The sequence below is a fragment of the Balaenoptera physalus genome (genome assembly GCF_965194825.1).
Source record: "Balaenoptera physalus genome assembly, chromosome: 1".
Classification (NCBI taxonomy): Eukaryota; Metazoa; Chordata; class Mammalia; order Artiodactyla; family Balaenopteridae; genus Balaenoptera; species Balaenoptera physalus.
Genome location: NC_138882.1, coordinates 180,335,505 through 180,362,528, shown reverse-complemented (window position 1 = coordinate 180,362,528; position 27,024 = coordinate 180,335,505). Strand labels below are relative to the sequence as shown.

Here is a 27,024-nt window from a genome sequence, read left to right as displayed (position 1 = left end):
CGATTTTTTAAAAGTATATACACATTAACAAAAAATGGAGTTGTTTTTTACAAACCAGTATCTAAAGTCAGCCTAATAAAACACAATTCCCTGAGAAAGAAAACAGGTTGTTTTTAACATAGTATCTCTGCCTTAAGAGGGTTGTATTAAAAAAAGCAAAAACAAAAACAAAAAACTAGGTCATCAAAACCAAATGGCAGGCAAGAAGAAATTGAGTATCATTAAAAACATAAGAACAGGAATTCCCCGGTGGTCCAGTGGTAAAGAATTCGCCTTCCAATGCAGGGGATGCAGGTTTGATCCCTGGTCCGGGAACTAAGATCCCACATGCCACAACTAAGGCCGGGTGCCACAACTACTGAGCTCATGCGCCTCAATTAGACAGCCCGCGTGCCACAAACTACAGAGTCCACACGCTCTGGAGCCCGCGCGCCACGCTAGAGAGAGAAAACCTGCACATCACAACTAGAGAGAAGCCCGCGTGCCGCAACCAAGGCCTGACGCAGCCAAAAAAATAAAAGTAAGTAAAATAAAATATTAAAACAAAAACAAAATAGAAACACATAAGAACAAAGTGTTGAGGCAAAAGCTGCTCTGTCAAGGAGCAATGGCCTGAATGATGGGTGAAGAATCTCAGGTGCAGGGAGAAATCAATCAAGTTGACTTAGGGCTTAAAGGGGTCTGTGGTATGGAACAAGACAAAATGGAAAGCTATACACCCAGGCCAACGACAGGACATCTGAAGAAAGGGTTAATCGTAACCCAAAAGTTAAGAGATGTGTTTTGCCACACCTCCCCAGAATTACTAGAATAGCACCCAAGGAGCAGAAAATCATGAGACTTCTTTGAAACTGATTACTTGGTAAGTTAAGTTGAAAAGATTAACAACTTGGCAGCCCACTGAGGGGCAGAACGATGAGGGCCAAACTATTACCACTTGAGGTGCTTTATCGAGCTTTGATCTTTTGTTTGGAGAAGAAATTTTAAATCTTTTCTCTAACCACTAAGCATTACAGCCTGAGCTGACACTAGAGTTATTAATTACATTATCCACATGTCTGGGGCGGAAGGGTGAAGGGGATCCCCTGTTCTAACAGGGTGCTAAAGAGCAGAAACCATGCTATCAAATCTTGTACATCCTGACACTCCAAATGAAGAAACTCCCTCTCCGCCAAATCACAATCCAAGTATGTCTAAGCCAGTGCTATTCCATTCAGGACAAATATGATTTATGCCATAACCCAAAACACACTCAAAGTCATTCACCCCACAAGTACTTACTGAGTATTTATTATGGTTATGCAGGAATAAACACTTAGATCTAGTCACTAAACTCAAGGAATTTAAGAGATGATGAATAAATAATAATTAGGGTAGAGAATGATAAGGTTCAGTGTTGAAGCATGTGCATAGAGATTTGGGAACACAATTGAAGGAATCATTTAAGTGTCAAACAATTTTACTATTAGTTGCTCTGTAAGTTAGATTCCAATGGAGGATCATAGAGCTTAAGTTAACCACTGAAACCCTAGTCTCTTATTTATTTATTTATTTATTTACAGCTGTGTTGGGTCTTCGTTTCTGTGCGAGGGCTTTCTCTAGTTGCGGCAAGCGGGGGCCACTCTTCATCGCGGTGCGCGGGCCTCTCACTATCGCGGCCTCTCTTGTTGCGGAGCACAGGCTCCAGATGCGCAGGCTCAGTAATTGTGGCTCACGGGCCTAGTTGCTCCGCGGCATGTGGGATCTTCCCAGACAGGGCTCGAACCCGTGTCCCCTGCACTGGCAGGCAGATTCTCAACCACTGCGCCACCAGGGAAGCCCTGAAACCCTAGTCTCTTGTATCAAATTAAACAACTAATCTGAGAAGAATCTTTTTTTTTTTTTGGCCGTGCCGCGATGCTTGCGGGATCCTAGTTCCTCGACCAGGGATTGAACCCAGGCCCTTGGCAGTGAAAGCTCGGAGTCTTAACCACTGGACCGCCAGGGAATTCCCTGAGAAGAATCTTCTTAACCAAGGTTCAAATGCTTCAGGAATGAGTTATCAGTTAAATCGGTTCCCTTAATATTTTTGTTTTCTCAGCAATACCAATCATTACTTTAGCATACACCTTTATCCTGGGCCTTTAGAAATCTCACAGTTCTATCACTCACTCCTACCTTCAGGTAAAACCACACTTACCAAGTGCTTCAAAGCTTCTCAGATTGACCCTTTCTCTCTCATCACTGTTATAACCTTAGTACAAGCCACCATAGTCTCCCTTCTGGGCACTATGCTACTGTTTTCATAGTGCACACCACTATTAGGTCAATAAGCCTATAAAGGGCTCCTTTAATATGTTACTCAGTTGATCAGGTGTCAGGTCTTAATGCTTCCACCCAGCTTCAAAGCTTTCCATGGCCTGGTGCCAGCCCTTGTTAGTCTACATCCAGTCAGACACAGGCTTCTTTCCACTCCCCAAAAAGAATGCTAACTCCTGCCTCTGAAATTTTCTCATGAAGCTCCTTTAAGATGCCTTCTCCACTCTATCATCCCATCTAAATTCTACACATTCTCTAGACCCATCTCAACGGGATGGGACCCGACTGGATCCTCATCTTGACTGGACGGAGCCCAATCAATCCCCATCTTTTTAACTCACTGCTAAATCCCAGGCACAACTCCTCTTTCTAAAAAATTCTAGTCTGTATCACACCATTTTGTACTTATGATAGTGCTAAGTGCTGCTGTAAATGTTTTACACGTGTGGAATAAACAAGAGAATACAACAACCCCAAGAAATAGGTACTACTATTGCCCATACTTTACTGAAGGGGAAAAGTTAAGTGACAGAAAAATTAAGTCATTTCTCCCAGGTCACATAGCCAGGCCGTGGAAGAACCAGGTTATAAACGTGAGCAGTCTGATTCCAGATTTTGCATTTTTACTTACTATGCTAGGTAGGCCTGCACTTTCCAATATAAGACAGCCCTGGACAGTGGAAAAAGCAAGAGGTTATAATAGAAAAATGAAATAAAGTTCTGCTTTCACCAGTGAATAGCCAGGTAACCCAGGGTAAGATTTCTGTCTGCAAAATTGAGGTAGGAATACCTATTTTTAAGTCTATTTTGAGAATTACAGAAAACAATGCAAACTAAAATGTTTTTAAAAGTCCTATACAAATTTATTTTATACAAATTTGTTTATTATAACAAATTTATAACAAATTTTTATATTTATTGTAACAAGTTTTTCTTTTTAAAAATAAGATGAATAGACCAGTTTAATTAGAAAGCAGGGAATAGTGAGTGACTGTTGGTGGCTGTGTTTTTCAACTGTGGAGAAAGTTAGTCTGCACTGAGAGATAAAAACGAAAGCAATGCACAAAGCGAATGGAAGGTAAGGGAGGGAGGGGTTCTGAGTGGCAGGAATCTAAGAGTTACATCAATCTGTTAGCAACGCATGGACAGAATTAAGAAGATCAAAAGACTCTTGAAATTAAAGAGTTTAAACTGTTAAGAAATTAAGGGATGTCCAAAGAAATTAATATGTTCAGAGGAAAGTATAGGGGGTAAAACTGAATCTTGGGCTATGCTCATACTTTGGTATGCACAGAAAGAGAAAAATCAAAGAGAATATGAAGAAGTTATACCATACACAAGGATTAGATATTAAAATTTGATTTCTAATGTCATATGACAGAATTACCTCTGAGAGCACCTTCTTAGAGGCCAACCCAAAGCCTATATAAAGCCAACATACCCCATTTTTCTCTAGGGTTGAAAAAAACATTGTTAACAAATAAAGGAGGTGACTTGCATGTTATATAAAAAGTCTTTAAACATTAGAATCATATTTAGTATGGTGTGATGCTCATACCATGAGAACTACATTGGAATTGAGACTGACTAATACTACTAACATTAGATGAGTTCTTACTACGTGCCAGGCACTGTTTTTTATTTATTTATTTATTTGGCTGCGCCGGGTCTTAGTTGTGGCCCGTGGGGTTTTTGTTGTGGCATGCAGGATCTTTTTAAACTTAAAAAGTTGCGGCATGTGGACTCCTAGCTGCAGCAGCGTTCGGGATCCAGTTCCCTGACCAGGGATCGAGTTCCGGCCCCCTGCACTGGGAGCGCAGTCTTCACTATTGGACCACCAGGGAAGTCTCAGGCACTGTTCTAAGTGCTTAACACATACTAAGGTTCCTAACAACTCTATGACTTATACACTGTTTATCAATGAGGAAACCAAGACACAAAGAGATAACTTATTCAGGGATATAAAGCTAGAAATGACAGACTCAGGATTTAAACATAAGGGTCTGGTTCCAAAGTCTGTGCTCTTTACCACAAAGCTCTATAGCCTCCAGTGTATGGTAGCAGAAATTCATGTCTCATCTCATATGTGCCAGGGCAAAAGTTCCTGGAGTGAAATGGCCAGGTGAAGTGCCCATATTAGTTCACTCATTCAACTAATATTTATTGAGCATGTACTGTGTGCTAGGCTTGGGAAAAACAGAAGTGAACAATATAAAAATCTGCCATTTTAATGGGGTAAACAGGTAATTTAAAAAAAGGCAAATAAAATACATAGTATGTTAGAACATGATGAGTGCTATGGAGAAAAATAAGGCAGAGAAATAGAATTCTGCACGCTGGGAGAGGAGGGAAAGGTTGCAAATGTAAGTTAAATGGTCCTATCAACCAAATGCAATGAGTGGACCATGTCTGGATATTGACTTGAAAAAACCAACTGTGAAAAGTCATTTTGGAGACAAATGAGGACATCTGAACATGGCCTGGGTACTGGATAATGTTAAGGAATTATTAATTTAGTTAGGAATTAGGTTAGTATGATGGTTATGTTCTCTCTACATTTATGTGTATGTTTGAAAATTTCCAAAATAAAATGTTAAAAAATAGTACGGTAATCAAGGCAGGCATGTGGTGATGATATGAGAGTAAAAACTTAAAAGAAGTAAAAGAGTGAGCAAGGTGGGTTATGGCGGAAAACCACCCAGGCAAAGGGAACAGCCAAGTGTGAAGTCTCTGAGGCCAGTAAGGGAGAGAAGAGTAGTAGCAGATTAGGCTGGAGATGCAATGGAAGTATAGTGTCTTGTAGGCCATTTTAAAGACTGTAGCTTTAAACTTTTTGACTGTGAGGTGGTTGGGAAGCCACTGGGAGGTCTGAGTAGCAAGGTGGTATGGTCTAACTTACATTTTAAAAGTCTCACTCTCACTGCTATGTTAAGAACAGACTGAAAGGGAGGGAGCATGGGAGAAGCAGGAGATTACTGCTCTCATACATGTGAGAGATGATGGTGGCTTGGAAAAGAGTGAAAATAGTGAAGGTAATGAAAAGAGGTCCGTTTATGAATATATTTTAAAGACAAAGTAATTTTTTATAGATTACATTTAGGTGTGAGATAAAGAGACCAGGACAAACCCAAGGTTTTTGGCTTCAGCAACTGAAAAGATGTTATTGCCACTAACTGAGATGGAGGAGGTATGGGAAGTGCAGGGCCTTTCTGGTGGGGCGGGAGAGATGGGGCAGGAGGGGCGGGGCAAGGGTGGGGTGGGGATCAAGAGTTTTAGGAGTGTAGTTTTGAACATGTGAAATTAGCCACACAAGCGGTGATGTCAAATAGGTGTCTGTATATATAAATGTGGAGTTAGGAGGGAAGTGTGGGCCAGATTTATATACCTGTATACTAATATTGTAGAGGTGCTATTTAAAGCTTTGAGAATGGAAAGAATTACCATTCATTCAAAGTGAATGTGGACAGAAAAGACAAGGGGCCTAAGGTCTAACCACATGGCACTCGTACATTAAGGAGTCAGGAGATGGGAAATCAGGAATCCTTAGGAGGCTGAGGAAGAATGGGTGGGTAGTGAAGCTGGAGGTAAATCAGAAAGGTGTGGTGTTCTGAAAGGCAAGTGAAGAAAGTGTTTCAAGCAGGTGGGAGCCATCGACTGTGTCAAATGCTGGTAGAAAGACCAGCAAGTCAGTCAAGGACTATGAACTGACTACTGTAATTTGCAATGTGGAGGCCCTCAGTGACACTGACAGGAAGAAGTACTTCAGGTAAAATGGTGGGGGTAAAGTGTGACAAAAGTGGGTTTAAGAGAAAGTAGGAGGAGAGAAATTACAGACAGCAAGTACAGACAGACAACTCATATTTTAAAACTGTACTTTTCTTGTTCTTTTGGTCAGTCAAGCGTTAAGTAGGCTAAACTTTCACGTTAAATGTATGCACGGCAGGACTCCACTACAGTCAGTGGTAGAGAAAATCAAAGTAAAGGGAAAAAGAGCTTCAAAGAAAGAAGTTACTATTTAATAAGGTAATAAGAAAAGCTCTTCAGGTTCATCATCATCTATGGGCTGACAACCCACCTATTTTCGGGCAAATTTTGTTTCAACATAAAATGACAACAGGACATGTTCCCAAAGACATAGAGCAAAGTTACACTGCAATCACCAGCATGTCTCATGTAAGTAAAGTAGAACCGTAAGGAAAGAAAAAAGCTGGGGGAGGATACAGTCTCTAGTCACCAAAAACAGAGTAACAGGAGATAAGACTGAAATGTATTTCCATCTTTAAATGCGCCAAACAACGCATATTGGACCAAAAGTTATATCTGTGGCTCATAATCAGGGTATAAGAAGCATGAAAAAATCAGGATATTAATTTCAAATTTTCTGCTTCTATGATTCCCCTTTCTTTGGCACTTGCACTTTCACTAACTGGCCACTCTGAAGACCACTAAGTGCTCTTCTGAAAATGTGGCTTCTGGGCTGAAACCCCTGCAATTCTAACTGTATGCCTCAGTAATCCAAAGTAAATATCAGTACTAAACTATATCAGGACAATGTGCATCCAATACAGAAATCGTCTGTAGAAAGGACTCTGGATTAAACCCAATTTCCCAGAAGTCAATATAACAAAGATGTTACACAAACACATTCAAAACACAAACTCTGTGAATTACAAATTTAGACAATGTGTCTGCATGAATCCACAAGCAAATGTGACAGTCTAATCAGTCTAGATGCTTTTAAGTGGCAATTATTTTACAAATAAATTACTATCAAAATTCTCTCAGAATTTTACATTAAATGTTTAAATGATGAAAATATTATGCTATTTCTATGCAGAAGTGCTACAGAAGCCTGAATTCTCCTATGTTCTCAGTTATACCTCTAAATAAAAAATAATGAGCTACCAACCACTTCATTCCCTATTAGGATGGCTACTATCAAAAAACAAACAAAAAAACACCAGAAAATAAGTGTTGGTGAAGATATGGAGAAATCAGAACCCCTGTGCACTGATGGTGGGAATGTAAAATGGTACAGTCACTGTGGAAAATGGTGCGGTGGTTCTTTACATAGTTAAAAATAGAATTATCTTATCATCCAGAAATTCTACTTCTGGGTATTTGAAAACAGGGTCTCAAAGAGATATTAGTACACAAATGTTCAGAGCAGCATTATTTCACAATAGCTAAAATATGAAAGCAACCTAAGTGTCCAATGACAGATGAACGGAGAGACAAAAGGACAGACAAAATGTAGTATATACATACGATAGAATATTATTCAGCCTTAAAAAGAAAGGAAATTCTCTAACACGCACAACAACATGGATGAACCTTAAGGACATTAAGCTAAGTGAAATAAGCCAGTCACAAAACTACTGTATGATTCGACTTGTATGAAGTATGCACCTAGAGGAGTCAAACATTGTAGAGACAAGGTAGAATGGTGGCTGCTAGGGACTGGGGGATAAGGGGGAACAGGGAGTTCTTGTTTAATGGGTACAGAGTCACAGTTTTACAAGATGAAAAGAGCTCTGGAGATGGATGGTGGCGATGGTAGCACATTATGGAAGTATTTAATACAACTAAACACTGTTACCACTACAAATGGTTAAGAAGGTAAATTTTATATTTATGTGTATTTTATCACAATAAAAAAATTAGAAAAAATTAAAAAAATAATAAGCAGCTGAGAGGACACAGTTTAACGCTGAATATTCTAGCAGCTGACATCATGAAAAGAGTTATTCTATCAGAGTCCTGTGAAAGTCAACATGCGGTTTGAGTTTCAAAAAGAAACTACATATGGAGATATGAAAAGGAAAATATAATGGGACAAAAAATAAAACCCACAAAAAAAGGTTTTATTCCTAGCTCAACGGAAAGTAATCCTTACTGAATATTTAATCTTTCTCCTTTCTCATGAAAAAGGGGCTAAGGCAGTAACACAGACATCTGTGCTTTAAAGTCCAGGCCTCTGGCTCATACCTGATGTCCACTCTAAGTTTAGGGTAATACTGAGACACGTATTTCCTGATGAGACTGTAGGAAGCTTCTTTAGGTTCACAAAGGCGGGTAAAGGCCAGTGGGAGGATATCCTCCAATTTTACTTGTGGTTCTGGATCCACTGCAGAGCTCCTGTTCTGAAATGTAATATCAAAAATTATCATCATTACAGGATATAGAGCTTTCTTTTCTAATGCTTCTATATTCAACTCAAGGGCTTTCCCAAGCTGACTGCCAAATCAAGTAAGCAAAAGAAAGCTATCCCTTTTTAGCAAATATTCAAATAATTCATACCACAGTGGTGTAATGTCACTTGAGTGGCAATTTCTTGGAGATAAAAGTTTCAGGGACTTCCCTGGTGGTGCAGTGGTTAAGAATCAGCCTGCCAATGCAGGGGACACGGGTTCGATCCCTGGTCCGGGAAGATCCCACATGTTGTGGAGCAACGAAGCCCGTGCACCAGAACTACTGAGCCTGCGCTCTAGAGCCCACGAGCCACAACTACTGAGACCACGTGCCACAACTACTGAAGCCAGCACACCTAGAGCCTGTGCTCCGCAACAAAGAGAAGCCACCGCAATGAGAAGCCCATGCACCACAATGAAGAGTAGCCCCCACTCGCCACAACTAGGAAAGCCCACGCACAGCAACGAAGACCCAATGCAGCCAAAGATAATAATAATAATAAAAAAATTGAACTGGGGGAGTTAAAAATACATATAAAAATTAAAAGGTATTAAAAGTCTTAATACATTCTTGGCCTTCAATAACAAAGAATGAAAAGGATCATGCAGCACCAGACAGCAATGTACAAAAAAGTTCATTTTGAAAGTTTGAAAGCCTTATAAAGAAAGTACAAAAATCTCCAGTGCTGTAACACTGGAGATGCAGAGGGATAGTCATGATTTCAATTACTGACACACAGGAAATATTACATATTTCACTTTATTATCGTATACTTCCCATAAATGAAATTACGTGTCTGGAGGAGGGGGAGTGTTAGTATCTACAAAAAAGAAAAACTGGCTTAAGGTATAGTTTTAGGGTCTAATATTGGGTAAACATGTACTTGTATGCCTCTTCTAGTTTAAAAGGTATTTCACAAAAAAGCAGTGTAACTCATACAGCTGCCCATAGTTCAACAGAGGGCAGTTAGGCCCACGGGCCCGGGGCTGGAGTGCCTGGAGTCACACACTGTCCCGTCTACTCTCTGGCTGAACCATAATGAGCAAATGAATGATAACCTCTCCAGGCCTTCACAGAAAGGCTGCATCCTGCACAGTGCACACAGTGAACACTCAGTCAGCACTGTATTGTTAGTAGTAGTAATAGTATTACAGTGCTCAAACTGGTACAGACTTCTTACCTTTCTGTTTCTGGACTTCTGAGGTGCTTTTCTTGATTTCTGGACCACAATAAAACTCCCGGAAGCACCTTTTCCTTTTACCTAAAGTAAATTAACTTTAGTTGCAATAACAGGTATTTTTATTTTAAATTATTCTGGTACTCATATTGATAACTTTATACTAGACTAAGCGAATTACAGGGCATGGTGATGCAAGAACTAATGTAAAGTGCTGCTGAACTCCTCAGAGAAAAAAGAATGGATGAGTCAAAAGACTTGGAATCAAATCCTATTTATGGTACCATTTAGCTATTCAATACTGGACAACCTCATACACCCTCTGAGCTTTTGTTTCCTCATCTACAAAACTGGTGATACCAGGTTAAACAGTCTACTATAAGCTTTCAAAAAAAAAAAGAAGTGAGAAAACCTCTATCTTGAAAGGAAGACAGCTCCTTGGCAAAAGTTCAGGCCTGGTTAATCTCAGGCCACAATGCTTCCTACAGTTCGCCCGGTACAGATTATTACTGCATATGGGAAAGGTTATCTAGCAATTTTAGACACTGCACATGACGGTATGTGGAAGTCTTAGAACATACTTCCACAGTTTACGAAGTGCTGTCATAGAACTTCACATTAACCTGAGTCCTCCACACCTTAGCTTCACCTACACCGCTGTGAATACAGCAATCAAACGGAAATGCTTTCAGCCTATAAACTTGTTGAAGCATCAAACTGAGGGTCAGCCTATGAGGCAAAATAGGTCACAAACTATATTTTCAAAAAGAAAAACATGAAGCCAGCTAATAAACTGTGCTGACATATACTATGATACTAATTATAATGGTTAGATAATATATTTTAAGCAATGATTATTTTAAAGGCCATTTAAATATCAGTCTTACAACATTTTGAGAAAGGAAGAATGTAAGCTCCATCACAGGAATCTGTTTTACTCACAGATGGACCCCCAAGCACCTGGCACACAGGACACACTCAGTAATATATCTGTGGAGTTAAGCACTTGTTGAAAGTTCCTAAGAGGAGTTTAAATGCCTGAGTGGCACAGAATTCTATATTAATCAAACCATGCAAAAAGATATAGAAAAAAGGCAATAGGACTCTGGGAATGCAGTGGACTAGATCTTTAGAACCATCTTTGCTATTACCATGGGGCCTTGGTAGTTACTTCCTCCCTCTGGACCTCTAAGATTGACAAGAAAGTTCATTCTAGCTTTAGATTTTTATGATCTTAAACAATTTTTTTTTTTAAGTTGAGGTATAGTTAATTTACAATTATTATATTAGTTTCAGGTTACAATACAGTGATTCAAAAGTTTTATAGATTATACTCCATTTAAAATTATTATAAAATATTGGCTATATTCACTGTGTTGTACAAAATATCCTCATAGCTCTAAGTAAAGTTTTGATGTACTATGCAAAGTAACATGGATTTATGCCTGAAATCAATATTGGTTTTAGTATTATTCTCAATTTACTCAGGTTTATCTGATGCTCCCAAAAGCCTTAATAGTTTCAGATACTAAAAAGTTAAGGTGAACCTATGTGCAAATCTAATTTATAATGATAACCAGTCTAGCCACAGAAGTTAGGCCTTAAAACTAACAACCCTAAGACAAGAACAATTACCTTTTCTGCTGCTGCAGTAACTGGACTCCTCAACCCCACTTCTAATCTGGCAGCACTACATAATCTCAAGCACAAGCAGCCCCCCAAAAATCCAATTAAAAGTACAGGCTGCTAGAAAAAAAGTTACACTACCATACTGCTTCTGTTCTCTAGAATAGTTATCTTTAAGCTTTTCATCATCATGTTAACTTATTTTAACTAACAAATTCACAAAGCACAAAAAGCCTAAATGTTACTAAATATGGATTTATAGCTAATACATGTTGAAATGATCTTATTACAAACAACCATTTAATACCTGTTTGATAACACCTCTATTTAATTCTCTTTTCAGTGCTTGTTTAAGGAGGTAGCCCCTTCTCTCCAGCTCCAGAGAAGGGTACTTATGGATGATATATTTTCGAATAGCAACCACGGATGCACCACTCTTCTGGAAGCATGCCTAGGAAACAGATTTATCAAACCATATACATTAATTTAAACTAGTTGTTTTTCATATGTTTTCTGACACCTATGTTTTCAAAATAAATTATTTTGGAAGTGAACTTGATAATGGATGATAAAAATGGCAGGAAAGAGTGAACAGTATTGCAGGTAACTTCAGTTCATCATGGCTGTGGAGAAATACAGAATTAACAATATTTCTGCAACAATTTTAAATTGTTCAAAACAGCCAAAGAGAAGATACAACATGTGAACAACATTCTGTGTGTTAATGAAGAAGCTCTTTCCATTCTAATTCTATTCTGTATTTAGAAGACAGATCTTTAGCATTAAAGTGAGGAAAGCAGGGCATTTCTATCCCTTGTAGGTTCACGGATCTGGCCCATTTTATGGAATGAACTTCAGCACACCAGAACCAGTACTCCTCTGCAGGCTTTGTGTGAATGCCAGCAGATACCATAAGCAAAGATAATCTGAATAAATGGCACAAAACTGGGTTTACAGATGCAAAGTCTTAAGGGGAGTTTTGGACAACAATGACAGCATTTGATTGCAATTTAAAGTGCCCTCTTCCTTTTCCATCCTATTTATCTATAGTCCATTTGACTAATGCCCATGGAAAACTCAAGCAGGTCATTACGTCACAAAGGCAGCAATTTTGTTTCAAAAGCTTTACATTTTGAAGCACACAAGCAGCATCTATTACCTAATGAGCTAGTCCACCAATTCTGTGTAGCCATTGTCTATAAAATGACCATAGGATTTACTCACTGTCGTTGCATAAAGACTTGGTTGAATGTTATTTTATACACTGACAATAAAGAAAAATAAGTCACAGACAGATGGACCAGAAAAGACTGTACAACACAATTTAATATGGATTGTGTTGAAATGAATCACCTGCTTCAAGTAAATGTTTCTGACCTATTACAACCTACTGAAGTTTTCTCCTGATCTTATAAGAAAACACAGAGTAAAGAAAATCAAGCAGAAAAGCACATTCTAATCCTAAAACAATCCCTTGCTCCACCAAACTGAATAAGATGAAAATAGGTATCAAGAGTCCTGTTCAATTCAGAAAATGGTGTCAATGGTCTGAAATTGTGATTTGTTACACTGCATGGAATACACATGAAATAGATATATATATATATATATATGTATTTCATTTGTACAAATATGCATAATCATATTCAAACTATTTTTCAGGCCTAATTATACTGTTTAAATTTTTTGTTTTATTATCTTAAAATTTAGTCCCTTCTCCACCCTCACTGTAACCCTGCTCCTCCAAACCTAGGCTGAGCGGTCACAAAGTGAAATCCTTGAAGAAAGGCTACACAAAGAAAAGAGATCTCACTATAATCAAGCTATATAAACCAGGAAAGTTTTCTTAATGAGCTGAGAGTTGTCTTGAAGGAGTGTAGGGAGGGGTCTGAAGGCAAACCTTTTCCCAGTTTGTCAGTGCCGTCTTCTCAAATTCTAAGAATGAGCACCAAGCTCCTCTTTCCTATGTAAACCACCGTTGGTTAAACTGATCTGTAGCCTTCTCTCCCCAATTCTGACTCAGATCCTAACAACAAGGTCCCTGAAATCAGAGTGTCTATGGCTTCTACTTTAACTCCTCTTGTCATCTGATCGTGTGAAATAAACATGGCAAAATGAACCAGAAAAATTTACACACAAAAAGGCAAGGTCAGATTAGAAGATACCCTTAAAACAGGAAAACAGTATCTGATGATCACACAAGCTAATGAAAGTCAATGAATTACAGCAAAGTTATAAAGCTATGAAAGGAGGATAGATTTTGCAAGTATTTTGGAATGACTAGGTGATGAAGCAAAGTAGTGAGGTTTCTAAAAGAGTTCTGGTGTGAAAGATAACCAACTACTAATATTAGACATAAGCTTTGAAAATGAACCTAAAGATAGCATACTTTTTTGAAATAAAAATTTTCTCAATGCTATTCAGTTACCCTGAGTCACAATTCAATTTCATAAGGGCAAGGACTCTGTTTGTCTTATTCTATGCTATATCACTAGTAGGATTGCCTGCTACAGAGAAGCTACTCCTTAATTGTTTGTTAAATGAATTAACATGGTCAGCCTTCAAATAGAAACTATACTGAAAATAAACTGAGTTTAAAAAAAAAAAACATCTAAAGATAAGTTAAAAATACTTGCTATAGTAAATCTGAATTTTTAAAAAAATTAACAGTGCTCACCAAATGTGATAATATTATAAAAACATGAACTTAGCAATGGCTTTCTTCTATTTAAATCTCTTTTAGGAAGCAGAGCAAGATTTCTGATGTCTGCACAGGAGTATGCCATTTTCAAATACGCAAGAGACAAACAGAATAAGTCTAAGATGAACTGCTTGAAATAAAAACTTGCCTTAATGGCCTCAGTTAGGATTGCATCCATCTTGGGACGTGGGGAGGAAGCCATCGGTGTTTGTTTCTGGGCCCTGGCTAGCTGGCTGGCAGAAAGGGTAGCCCAGGAAGGTATTGTTTTTTTCACTTTCTTCTCCTTTTCTTTAGACTGATCTTTCTCACTTTAAAACAAAGAATTGTTATTATGCAAGATAAACTCTTCAGAAAGAAGTATAAAGTCAGAAAGAAGAAAAGACCAGAGAGGGATAAAAATCAATGTTTTAATTCATTTCCACACTGAGGTGATAAGTAAAATAAGCAACATTTTACAAAATAAAACATTTTTTAAAAATTGGGTTCTACAAATGAACCAAAAAGGTGTGTTCTCCCAGCTGCACACAGGAGAGAGGAGTCATATAAATCAGCACTAGTATGAAGGGCCAGTACAGAAATGAGAATTTTAAAATGAATTCTAGTAACAACTGCAACAGATGCGATTCAGTACAGTGCAAAGAACTCAAGCTCTGAAGTCAGAAAACTTGGGTTTGAGTCTCAGCTCCAACATTTACTAGCTATATGATCTTAGCAAGTGACCTGAGTCTCAATCTCCTCAGCTGTAAAACAGTAATATAATACCAAATACTTCACAAGGTGCTGCAAGAAATGATATTATGTTTATAAAAAGTTTTGTGAACCATAGAGCATTATACAAATTTTATTCTAAGTAATAATAACACTCCAGGTACCTAAAAGAAAGGGTAGCTGCTAAAAATTCCACAGACCTTACATATACCTATGAAACTGGGATGAAGGATTCCCTGAGGATTATACCTGGAAGGGATAGTTATTTCTAAGTCATTCTTTTATTTAAAAAGTAATTCCTGTTTTCACCAATTATGAAAAGAATAGAATGAATGCTACCAGCTGTCCTGCAAAAAAAATTTAAATTAAAAAAGAATCACCATCACATTATACAGATTATCAATAGCGAATTCTGCCTTCAGATTCTCAAAGTCACCCTCCAATTGAATACTTCATCAAATATATACAGAGTTTTAGGTCACTCTAGCAATGTCTTGGTATAGATTAATGCTTTCTAACATAAGCACGTAAAAATAACTCATTCCTGCACAGAGGGAGGAATATAACGAAGAAGAATCTCTCAGGTCAGATTTTTATAGTCACGTCCCATTTCTTATTGAAATTATGTCAATGTTTACAATAGCAGACACTCCCACAATGAATTCTAAGCACAAAAACACATGCCAAAGCCAGAAAGAATGAATTTTGCATCAGTCAAACCACTGTTCTGATAACTACTACAAATCCTAATAGGCCATATGACTACATCGTAAGCCTACTCCAAAAGATAACTGCAAAAAAAGTAAATCCAAATAGCATGTATCTAGCATAAATTAAGTTGTATCACTTCAAAAAAATCTGACCTACAGTCCTTTTACATAGTCTTCACTTATAAATAGCAAGAAGGCATAAGTCCTTACTCCTTTTTGGTTTCCTCAGAAGGCTTGTTTTCTTCTTTCTCTTCATTCTCAGGTTGCCCCTTTGGCTGCTCTGTCTCACTAGATGTAGCAGGTGGAGTTTCATTCTCTTGTTCTTCTACAGTGGAGACAGATTCCTCTGAACTTACATCTGGTTCTAAAAAAAAAAAGAAATCAGGTGAGTAGAACTGCATCAAGTAAATACGTTAGAACCTGAGTCAATAAAAAGGTAAAAGTTTATCTCTTTAAACAGATAAGCCAAATGTTGCAATTAACAGTTGTATCCTAAAATGAACAAATGACTATGAGTACAGTTTTTTTTCCTGCTTTATGTCACGCAAATTGCCTATATAAGGGGTTGCTGATCCAGACCATTAGGTGAGAATAGAAGGATCAGGAAATCGCACAGAAAGGGAAACTCTTTTTACCCCAAATCAAATCTCTTGAGTGTTTTACTCTATAATATTAATGATGAGACTCATAATTAAGAAATTAGTCATTTCATAATTTAACAGGCTAATATTAGTAAGGGAATAAATAATAGAAAATTAATATTTATTTTCCAAGTGAAATGATTCTGGCAAGCGTAGAAATATAAGAGGGGGAAATACTGAGGTCTGCAGTTGCTTGTCTGTGTCTTTTCTCAGTAGGTCTCCTTGAGCAGCCACTACAGAACACAGAACCCCAGGAAATGGTTAAGCAGAGACTTCAATGAAAAGGGCATCAGTGGCCAAAACTAGGCAAAAAAAAAAAAGGATATGCTTGAAGAGTTTCGTCATTTAAATTATGTGAACTCATTACTGGCATAATGAAGACTTCTTTGGGGCCTTCACATAAATAAGAGAATTTTTAAAAATGCCACTTCCTTCTGATAGCCAAACCACATACATACAATGCTAAAGGAATTCTACAAATTAAAATTCTAAACCGTAAGTTTCAGGATAGTCAACTATAATTTGTAAATCATCCTGGATTATGCTCTTCAACCAGACTTGCAGGTAAGTGAAAAATCCTCCCATATATGCTCAGCAAAAATCAAGGCTCTAGAGTCAGATATATCTGGATTCAAGTTCAGACTTTCTAACATTCTAGCTTGATATCTTAGGGAAAGTTCTTTGACATCTCCAAATCTCAGTACCCTTACTTCACAGAGTTATTATGAACCTTATACAAAATGCTTTAGGGGACACCTGTAGGCTACCACTCGTACTGATTCCCATCCTCCTCTGGCCTCTTTTACTGCTTCTAGAGCTGTTACGCAAATATTAAGGCTAGAACTTCAGTATAACAATGGTATATGGTGATACAGATAACTACAAGATGTATTTTTTTTTAATCACGATGTATCTTTTACCACCCTTCGCCCCAACGATCTGACCTAACTGGCCGATCTAACTGTCTGTGTAAGAACTTACTTTTAGTTAGTCATGTTTACTTATTTTTACATTGCCTTAGTCTAAAAAAATTGAAAAGCCAAGACCGTTTACTGAGTTTTACTGTAATAACAGGGCTACAAATTAAATTCCACATTATTTTCGCTTAAAGCTTACGGTTTAATAAAGGTTCAACTGCTCAACAGATAATGAGACATTGTTACATATGAGACATTGTTTCCAACTCACAGAACTATTGTGTCTGCCTTTTTGGATTTATAAAATTTAAAACATGAGTGAAGTCCAATTATTTTCATGTATAAAATACTATAATGGGACAGAGATAAGATAAACAAACACAACTTGTGAAGTGTCTTACTGGTCCTTTATAAATTCTCGGTTGACTTTTCTAATACCTTACACCTGAACACTCTGGTGTATTCTGAAAACTCACGTTATTAGTGACATAGTGACTTTAGCTGGCTGTTAAATGTGGCTCAAGATGGGCCATCAAGTGGCTTATCTCAGTGCTGAAAAAAATAACCTATCCTCAACTCACCAGCAACTATTATTTTTTTTAATATGCTGATTCCCACGTCTCCTCACTGCCTTAGGCCAGAGTACCCCAAATGCTTGTAGTATTAGTCTGAGGATTCTGAGACAAAATCCAGGCTCAGCTGGAGAAGAGCAGATCCCTAGTGCACCAAGGATAGAGGCATCAAAGGTGCATGTATTATTTTATTCGTAATATATGCTGGTCAGCAAATATTTGGTTCTAACAGCCACGACAGGGACAGCACCAAGTGCTCATCCCTGGCAATGAAAAGAAAAGAAAAAGAAAAAGGTCACAAGAACAAGAAAAGCAGTTCCACTTGAAGAAGTGGTTAGAGGTGCCATAAAGGAGCACAAATACTCCAGATTGACAGTTCTACCTTTCTCTTGATTATGTTCCCACCTCTGCCTGGCCAATCTTCTCTCCACCAACACCAAAGTTACAAACCAATGCTTTGATCGCCCATTTGCTCCCTTAAGGCCTCTTGATGATTTCTGGTTGAGCCTTCCGATGTCCACCTTGAAGGCCCAAGTCCTCCATTCTTCCAGGGTCTTCATCCCCATGACACTGTATGCCCAGAAGCTACTCTTCGACCATTCCTGTTCTCTCCAACCATCTTTCTGTTTTTTAATTCCAAGAACATGAAATTTTCACCTTCTAAAAATCTTTAGAGATAAGATGAAATTCTTTCTTTGCCCACATGGTCTGGAAATGACATACCAACACGTACCACCTCTCTCTCTAAATGCTCCCCCCAAACACTGAGGCATAAAAAAAGAACAATTAAGTTCAAGGGAATTTATGGGACACTCCAAACTGGAGCAGAAACTTTTGCCTTTTGAAGTTGTCCACCGCTTTACTTTACCTGGCTTTTCTTCCTCCCCTTCAGCGAGCTTGCTCTTGGGAGGAGTTTCCCGGGTAGAATTCACAGCTCGACGAATCGGCATGGTGTTATCTTCTACCTTCTAAGAAAAGAAATGGCCATAATCACACATGCAAACAAAATTTCTCTTTTCTCTCTTTCTCAAGGGGCCTAACTGGGTGTCAGAAGATGTAGGAGAATTCTTCAAGTCGACTCCAGGATCTGATGCAAATTACTTTTAACAAGGTTTTTTGAAATGAAATATGATTCTTAAGAAGTACTTTTCAATGTATTTTACTTTAGCTAGAATTTCAAATGGAAATAAGTAATTATACTTGATTTGGAATAAATTTAGAAGGTTGGAGGTTTTCTCAGGAGTTTGAGGGGAAAGGGAAGATGAAAAGAACTTTGTATCTACTTGATTTGTTCAGATGCATAACCCAGACTCCCCGAAGGAGAGGAAGGAACAGGTACCAAGAAGGACCCAGCAGGGCCTGAAGTCAGGGACTGATCCAAGAGTGAGCTTCAAGAATGTGTCAGCCCCTACCTCACCTAACTTGTCCGCGTGGATCAGCTGAGCTCCTACTATAAGTGGGAGTGCCTTAGGATGGACGAGTTCACCTTGAGACGTATCAGTCGCCATTTAAAATAATTTCTAGGCCCGAGTACAGGTTACACTCTGAAGCCTCTGCTGTTAACCACAAGGATTTTTCCTAATGGTTTCAGTGTGGTGAAGAATCAACCTAAAGCACAGAAAAGACCTGGTGTGAAGATTAACAGAAACAAAACTAAACTAAAACGTCTAAATTTCATATACATCCAAAGGGAAAAAAAATTCACTATAAAACTTATAGTTAAGTGACAGATGACTTGGTCAGTTATCATTCAGAAAGATAAAATCACTATCAAAATATAGACTATGTAAAAGCAGCGACTAAGACAAATGCACAAGCCACAGCAGCTGTTGCACCTTCCACACGAACAAAGGCAACAAGGACAAGAAAGCTCATAAGGGACCTAACCCCATCCCCGCCTGTTAGTATCAGGAACTTAGAACAGAATAAGGAGACCTAGAGACAGTTTAGTCAAGGTTTACTCAAAGATCAGTTTACTAAAGAGAGAGGCTATTGTTGTTACTGTTCTCAAAGGGGTCAGGAAACTTAACTGTAACCTTAACTCCATCTCCATCAGAGAAGTAATACAAGGGCAAAAATACTGAAGAACATGACAGTCTAAGAGCCTCCAGACTCAGAAAAGCAAATTCAGACCATCACCTAGGAGAATAAGTATGCCTCTAAGACCTTATTTGTCATATTTTTAATGCTAAGCAAAATTAGCACAAAAGAACAAAATTAAAGATTTAAAAATAAAACGCACGTAAATCACTCAAATTTACCCGATCATTAACACCCTCTGCCCTGCCCATCCTCATCTGGGACTCAATAACATTTTATAATAAAAGCTCTTCCAAAATATAAGAAAATCATCAGTTAGGCGTTTAGATCTTTGTGCCATTGAACATTAATGAAGACTTGGGAAAGAGTAGGCTAGTCATTCAGCTTCTACTTTAAGCCCTAACCCTGTCTAGGAATTTAAGAACTTTCAATTTGTCAGGTAATAGTTTCAAGCTCCAAACATACAGAACGCTTTCACGTTTACAGGGAAAACCTTTTTATGGGAACACCAAGAGCAATGCCAGACTTGTGAACTATCCGTCAACTGCAATGAAAGGCAGCTGAAAGAATTCAAGATCATGTAATACGCTAAAAACTTATTATCAAGAGTAAATTAGGAATATCCATGAATATTTTAAAATTATTAACTGTTACAAAAACTACTTAAAATGCTCATATAGAAATTCACTTCAACAACTATAAAACACAAAAATAAAAATAGTTGTTTTCTCATTTGTGAAAAGTTGGGTTTAAGGGCATTATTTAGGTTTGTGAAAGCTAAAAGTCTATCTTGGAATAATTTCAATACATAAACTTGCTCCCTCATCCAACTAGAACTTAACATAGTAATATATTTTCCTCGATTAAAAAAAAAAAGCAAAACTGATGATACTTTTACATGTAAATACCATACAGAAGTAAAATTTCATGATCAGGTTATTCTTGGTGAAGTGATACTAATGAATTCATCTTTCTTAACCTATGATAATACTAACTAGGTTGAAAATGATACTGTGAAGTCAGCAAAACCTTCAGTAGTCTCTGTTCGTAGAGGATCTTTAAAAAATATTTTCCCTGAAAGTAAAATACTAAAAAAAAAAAAAGTCAAAACCCTTCCAGTCAACTCTATATTTACTAATTGCTCAAAATTGAAACAAACAGGTTTCAGAAAAGGAGTGGGGGTGCGAAGGAAACTACTCTCAATGCCAAGATGATAAAATTGACTGAAATCAGGGCAACAAGTACATGGTCCATAAAGACATCAGACAACATTAACCTGAGGACAAGAATGTTAGTTTAAATTAGGTCAGGCAAGAAGTATGCCCAGGATGGAATAACTGAGAAATAAGTTGGTTTGCCAGTCTTCCTGGCTGCATCCACCAAAAAAAACAGGGCCTGACACTTTCCTGCTTAAAACCTCCCCATCACCACCACCCCTTATTTCAGTAATCTCACCCCTTACTACTCCACCCACCACTCTACTCTCTTGACTCCAAACACACAGATCTTCTTTTGGTCCTCAGTGTGTGCTTTGCACATGCTCTTCTTTTACACTGCAACATTCTTTTCCTAGACACTTCAATCAGATTTCTGCTCAGTGTCACCCCCTCAGAAAGCCCTCCCATCCTTCTTATTCTTTTTCAGGTTTCTTTATATTGCATTTGTAATAGCATTTAACACCACGTGAAATTCAATATATGTCTATTTACTTTTTTATTATGTGTCTCTTCCAGTGAAATGTAAGCACCACAAGGGCTAGGACTAATTCATCACTGTATTCCCAGTACCTAGAAGGATGCCCAGCACATACTGGGTGCTGGATAAATATTGGGGAAAAAAAGTTGAACGAACAATGACACCTGACAGTACTTATTACTATATTCAGCAAGTGTGAAGAACACTTAAAAAATAAAACTAAATATTTAAAACTTAATATAAATATTAAGAAACGTTTGCCTCAGCTCTGCATTTCCTTAGTAAAGGCCATGAAACTTAAGGCTTCAGTCTATAGCACTTTCTTTATAATAGGTTGGTTAATGAGTTATTCCGTAAGTTTACTGTTCATCACAGAGCTAACAAAACTATATGAATGGTTAATTCACACTACCTTAACATCACATGTACCCATTAATTTAACTTTCGTTGCTACATTTCTGAATGATCAGACTTTTAGGCCGCCACACTTGTTTCCTGGCAGGAATCTTATCTGGCTGGTTCACTGCTGCATACTTGGTGCCTAAGAAACATGCCAGGCACAGAATAGGTGCTTAATAAATATTTATTAAGTGAAAGAATTAATAGATGAAACTTGAATAAGTTTTTCATCTGGGTTCTTATATGTGCCATCTGAGCTTACCTGTGGTTTATGTGGTCTTTCTGTGGTCATCAATCTGTTTGTTTTTTAAATTTAATGTCAGATTAACATAACAAAGATTAGCTTTTGTCAAGGGAAGTGCTAAGTTGTTTAAATGCAGGCAATAAAGAAAAGGTTGTAAAAGTAGAAAGTCTGTAATTTCAGAGTTCTAATTTACTTTCTCTACATTGAGAAAGCACTAGAAAAATAAGTAGTTCAACAATGTATTTCAGTTTACTGATATCCTTGAAAGACATAACAAAGATTAGCTTTTGTCAAGGGAAGTGCTAAGTTGTTTAAATGCAGGCAATAAAGAAAAGGTTGTAAAAGTAGAAAGTCTGTAATTTCAGAGTTCTAATTTACTTTCTCTACATTGAGAAAGCACTAGAAAAATAAGTAGTTCAACAATGTATTTCAGTTTACTGATATCCTTGAAAGTAAGCATTTTAGGGAAAGTATTATTATTTCATATTTTACCATAAAATGTACACAAGACATTGTACATTATAATATCATTAGCTATGCACTGATTACATCAAATTGTTCCCAATCTAAAATCTTTAACTATATTCAGACTTAACGGGTAATGTCACAAAAAGCATGCGTATAATTAGCTAGCAACTTCTTTTTCGCTTTCCTATTTCAATATATCAGTGTCTATATTGGGCACAGATGATATGGACACTACAGGGACCTATTCCTAAGACACGCACAATCTAACTGGCTAAAGAGTTAGGATTTTCATCTACACACGAAGAGTTCAGGACACTTCCTCCAAGTTCTCGCCCTCAATCTTCCAATTAAGCTTAAAAACAAGGCCAAAAATAACCTCTAAAAATGTTACTTCTACTTTGAAACACATTCCACTAAACTTTTGAAAAAAGCAATAAGAATTTTAAAAGCTCTTAACAGTTTTATGCCTATGCCAAATTAAACAAAACTAAACTATCTTCCAAAATAAAACTAGACACGTGTACCTTCACTCTAAGACAAGCCAGCTTTGTCCATAAAGTCCCAGGTGAATTCCTAGCTGTACTTTTAACTAGATTCTCACTTTTCAATGTAACATAAAGTCGGGAAGCATGATAAACAACAGAGAGAAAATGTATACGCGGAAAGGGCGGTAAAGTTCACCTTGGCCGTCCTCTGTGCAGGGGTGAACACTCCCTCAAAGTGGTTAAGTGACTCGTCCTCGGTCACAGACAGTGGTCAATTCGGTATCAAAATCTCAAATCTGGGCCTCTCACTTCACCACTCCTGCCTCCAGCTCTTTACAAACGCCCCTATTCACAGGTTTGACTTTATTAGCTAAAATCACATCACCTAAGGAGCAGTGACTAACAAGCTCTAGGAAAGCCATACGAGAAAACGAAAGCTTAGGCCCGCGTCGCGGCGGCAGCGGCAGCAGCAGCAAAGGCTTTTCAGGGGCGCCAACAGCTGACACCGCGCCCGGACCGCCGAGAGAACCGGGCAGGAAGACCAGCAGAGACAAAGGCGGGGAGCGGCCGGTGCGGCGCCGAGCACAAGGCGGGGGGGAGAGCGGAGCCAGGATGAAGGCGGCGAGGCAAAGGGCGGCGGGCTCAGCGGCGGCGGACACCGAGGTGCGCGCTCATTGCAGCTGTCAGCTCGGGCTCCAGCTCCGGGATGCGCGCGGGGAGGCCGACGCCGCGACCCGAGCAGCGCCCGCCCGCGCGACGAAAGAGGCTGCGGACCGCGAGTCCCAGCGCTCGGCGCACTCACCGCTGGGAGCTCCGTAATGGCGGCGGCGGGGGCGGAGAACCCGGGGGGCGGGTTCGCCACAGCCAGTCACCGCCGCCGGCATCTTTCGAACCGGCTCCGAAAACCGCTGAGTGGGGTGAGGGGGAGGGCGGGAGCGGACAGCGGGGCCCACCGCGGGCCTCGGGAGCATGCGCAAGACCTTAGCCAATCGGAGCGGGCGGGAGGACGCTGGCGCAGGCGCGCTGGGACGCAGGGCCCTCGATCAGGGAAGAGCTCCCCCACCTCCCCCGTCCAAACAAAACAAGGGCGGGAGCGCGCGCGCCAGAGGGCCCCGGAGGAGGCTTCCAGGAGAGGGGCAGGGGGATAGGTCGCAGTGGGGGGAAGGGAAGGGGGCGGAGCGGTCGGGGAAGGCAGACAAAAGGCACCACCTCCGGGGACGCGAGCGCCCCGCCCCCTCCTCTCGGGGAGCGGCGTCGGCGCCCCGGGCGAGCGGCCTCCGCCACTTGCCCTCGGGGTCCAGCGCGTCCGCACCCACTCCCCACCCGCCTTTTCCGTCCTGAGTTACCTCTGCGCTCCCCCCTTCCTGTCGCCCGCGTCCCGCAAGGATTCTCGGCGCCGCTCCCGCTGCCGCTCGTCACCTCCGCCGCCGCTGTCCTCCAGGCCCAGCCGCTGAGCTCTGCCGCCCCGCCCCCCTGCCCGCGGCCCCGCGCGCGCGCCCCCCAAGCCGGCCCCGCCCCCGCGCGCGCTGGCGGCCGCACCCCCAGCCCGCGGGAGCGGAGGGAGCGCGCGAGGTTTGCCTCCCCGGTCGGGCGCGCGGGGGCGCGAGAGGGCGCTCCGGGATGTGGGCACGCCCGGGCGGGGTCTGTGTATCCTCGCACCTTCCACCCGGCGCTTCCCGGGTGGCGTCCGTTAGCTTGGGTGATGAGGTTTCGGTTTCCTCGGAAGGGCACTCTTTTCACTTAACCCTTCTCTACTCTGGTTCAGTCCCTGGTTTTGGCGATCCGTCGTCTGCCTTTAGAGGGGTTGGCATTTCCCGCTTCTGAATTTAGCCACAGCACAAGAACTACACTTCTTTGAAGGCGGTTGGAATTATTAGAAACCCAGAGAGCGGAAAATTCAGTACCTCACGTTCGTTCCCATTAAGTATCCATACAGTACAGGGTAGCATAATGACTCAGGAAAAGAACTGTAAAAGTTGATTTTTCTAATCAATGAAACGGTCTTCCCTGGCTCCCTAATCTGCATATGCAGGGACGGTTCTCAACAAGGAAACCGTGGCATTAGAAAACAGGGAATTCCCTTTGGATTGCCATTTTACGTTGGTATCAGCGTACTTCGGCTTGTACGTACTGTTTAAAAATGTAACTTTTCAAAGTCGGTTTGGGAAAATTCGATGTACCTGAAGTAGTAGGTGTTTTGTCGGGGATAGAGGGGGTTCGGGTAATGAATATAGGGAAATAATAAACACTACAATTGCCTTGAGGCTCAGAGCAGTGTGACTAGCACTCAAATGCATCCCTGTCATCCCAAAGATTTATTATGAAACCATTTAAGCACTTGCTAGTCCAGTCCTCAGGCTCTGGCATTGCCGTTAGCACTTTAACTGTCTCACCAGCTTTCCCAGGCATAGCCATCCACTCCATCAGTTCCAAAGGGAGGTATATAAAAATTTCACCACCACCACCAAAAATTCCTTACAAGGTTAGTGTTACCATTAATGTCCCGATGGCATTACCAATGCCCTGGCACTCTGGTGTCCCATTAAACATGTTCACAAGGCGTTTTGGTCATTTTGTGCCCAAGCTTCATCCTGCTCACTTCCTTTCTTACCAACATTTCTATCTTTTGTCTCCTTTTTTAAAGACTCTTCCATTTTTATGTGTTCATATGCTTAAAACGTCCTACCTTTCTTCTTTTTCCCGGAAATGTCTTTAGCCCCATCTCATGCAAGAAGCTGACACAGATTAAGGGCAAACTGGATTTCTCCACTCCACAGATTTTTGTTTAAAACACACACACACAACTTATCTGTTGTTTACAACATGTACACCCAAGGAGGGAAAACCCTGAAAACACAATTCTTTCTGCAGAGTGTGCTCATGGAGGCGCTTGCACACAACCGCCCCCCAACCATGCACTAAAGCTACCACTAGCTGAAGTCTGAAGCTGTAAGTTTTTCACTTCCAAAGGGATTTGAAGTTTTTATTGGACATGTATATTGCTTGAGGCATTTTACCTCTGCTAAATGTAACATCTGGTCAGTTTTGCTTTTTATACTTAGCCGCATCCGAGTTAAGATGACATGGGGTATGGTTTTATAGTTTATCTCACTTGGCTTTCTTTGAGCTATACTAGTAAAAACATCATTCAGTTGTGTTTGTTAAAAACAGATTTACACGATGAATTTTGCACCCTTTACTTAAGCTGTTAGGCTGTTTGATGTTCTGCACCGAGGGAACACGCATCTTGGCAAGTTTAAGAGCAGCTCAGTTCTTACGGAGTGTGTGGAGTTTACGGTCAGAGCACCAGTAAGACCCTCTTGCACAGAGACCTCTCACACTGATATCAAAGTCCCTGAAGTTCCACCATTCATTCCTTTTAATCTCTTCTATAGCAATTTTAAAGTGCTGCTATCAAGGAGAGCTAACATACAGGCCTCAAACTAATAATTCAGAATTCATTGTTTTAACCTCTGAACTTGAGAATCTAAAGCTTTCCATTGGACAGTCAGGGATCAGAAGAGTGAGAACTCCGGGTGTCTGACTAGAGGAAGAGCTTCCAGGAGAGAGAAAAGGAGTAAACGTGCTGTCCTCTGTGATGACTTCACACTTCTGCCCAGGGCCAACCAGCTTAGAGGATTGACTCTGGAGTCCCAGAAACATGAGGAAATGTAGGGTTTTGTGAACTAGAAAAGCAAGTGTTAAGAAGTCCCCAAAATGGATAACTAATAAGAACCTGCTGTATAAAAAAATAAATAAAATTAAATTTAAAAAAAAAGTCCCCAAAATGCAACTGCATCATTTCTAGTTTTCAACAAAAACACCCATTTTCTTCAGAAGCCAAGTCACTGTTGCAACTTTAGCATACAGCAAGCTTTGCAGACTTCATGGCCTGTTGTCAGTGTAATAGGTTTTTTGCTATTCCACAAATTTAAAGCTAAGTGATACTTAAATCTGTTAGGCTAAAAGGTCTTGTTTTGTATAGAAAAGCAAAATATGTGACTTTGGAGATTTAGGCATAAGGATAGAGGAAGTTGAAGCAATTGCATATTCCAAGAATATTCCAGACCACAGCTATGACACTGCCTCACAAGGTTGAGCATGAAAGATACATCAACCTATTTTACTCACACTCCACCTCGTGTTAACAC

General features: G+C 39.8%; 1 protein-coding gene across 11 annotated transcripts in view; it reads right to left on the bottom strand.

Annotated features, from left to right (window-relative positions):
- HP1BP3 (heterochromatin protein 1 binding protein 3) overlaps positions 1–24,372 on the bottom strand; it is a 39,870-nt gene extending 15,498 nt beyond the window's left edge. For 4 of the 11 annotated variants that reach the window (XR_014260378.1, XR_014260379.1, XM_082449013.1 and 1 more), the window contains exons 1-8: positions 24,220–24,372; positions 18,955–19,150; positions 18,411–18,510; positions 15,623–15,776; positions 14,143–14,302; positions 11,601–11,744; positions 9,671–9,751; positions 8,287–8,441 (exon numbers count right to left, since the gene is read on the bottom strand). Coding sequence is in view for 9 of the 11 variants with exons in the window: in XM_082449013.1 (XP_082305139.1) it covers positions 8,287–8,441; positions 9,671–9,751; positions 11,601–11,744; positions 14,143–14,302; positions 15,623–15,776; positions 18,411–18,510; positions 18,955–19,050 (890 nt within the window). In the remaining 2 variants the exon portion in view is untranslated. Of the gene's footprint in view, positions 1–8,286; positions 8,442–9,670; positions 9,752–11,600; positions 11,745–14,142; positions 14,303–15,622; positions 15,777–18,410; positions 18,511–18,954; positions 19,151–23,069; positions 23,219–23,675; positions 23,828–24,219 lie in introns of those variants that run through there. The other 7 variants (XM_082449017.1, XM_082449016.1, XM_082449018.1 and 4 more) reach the window with 7 other exon arrangements.
- Positions 24,373–27,024: the final 2,652 nt, after the last annotated feature.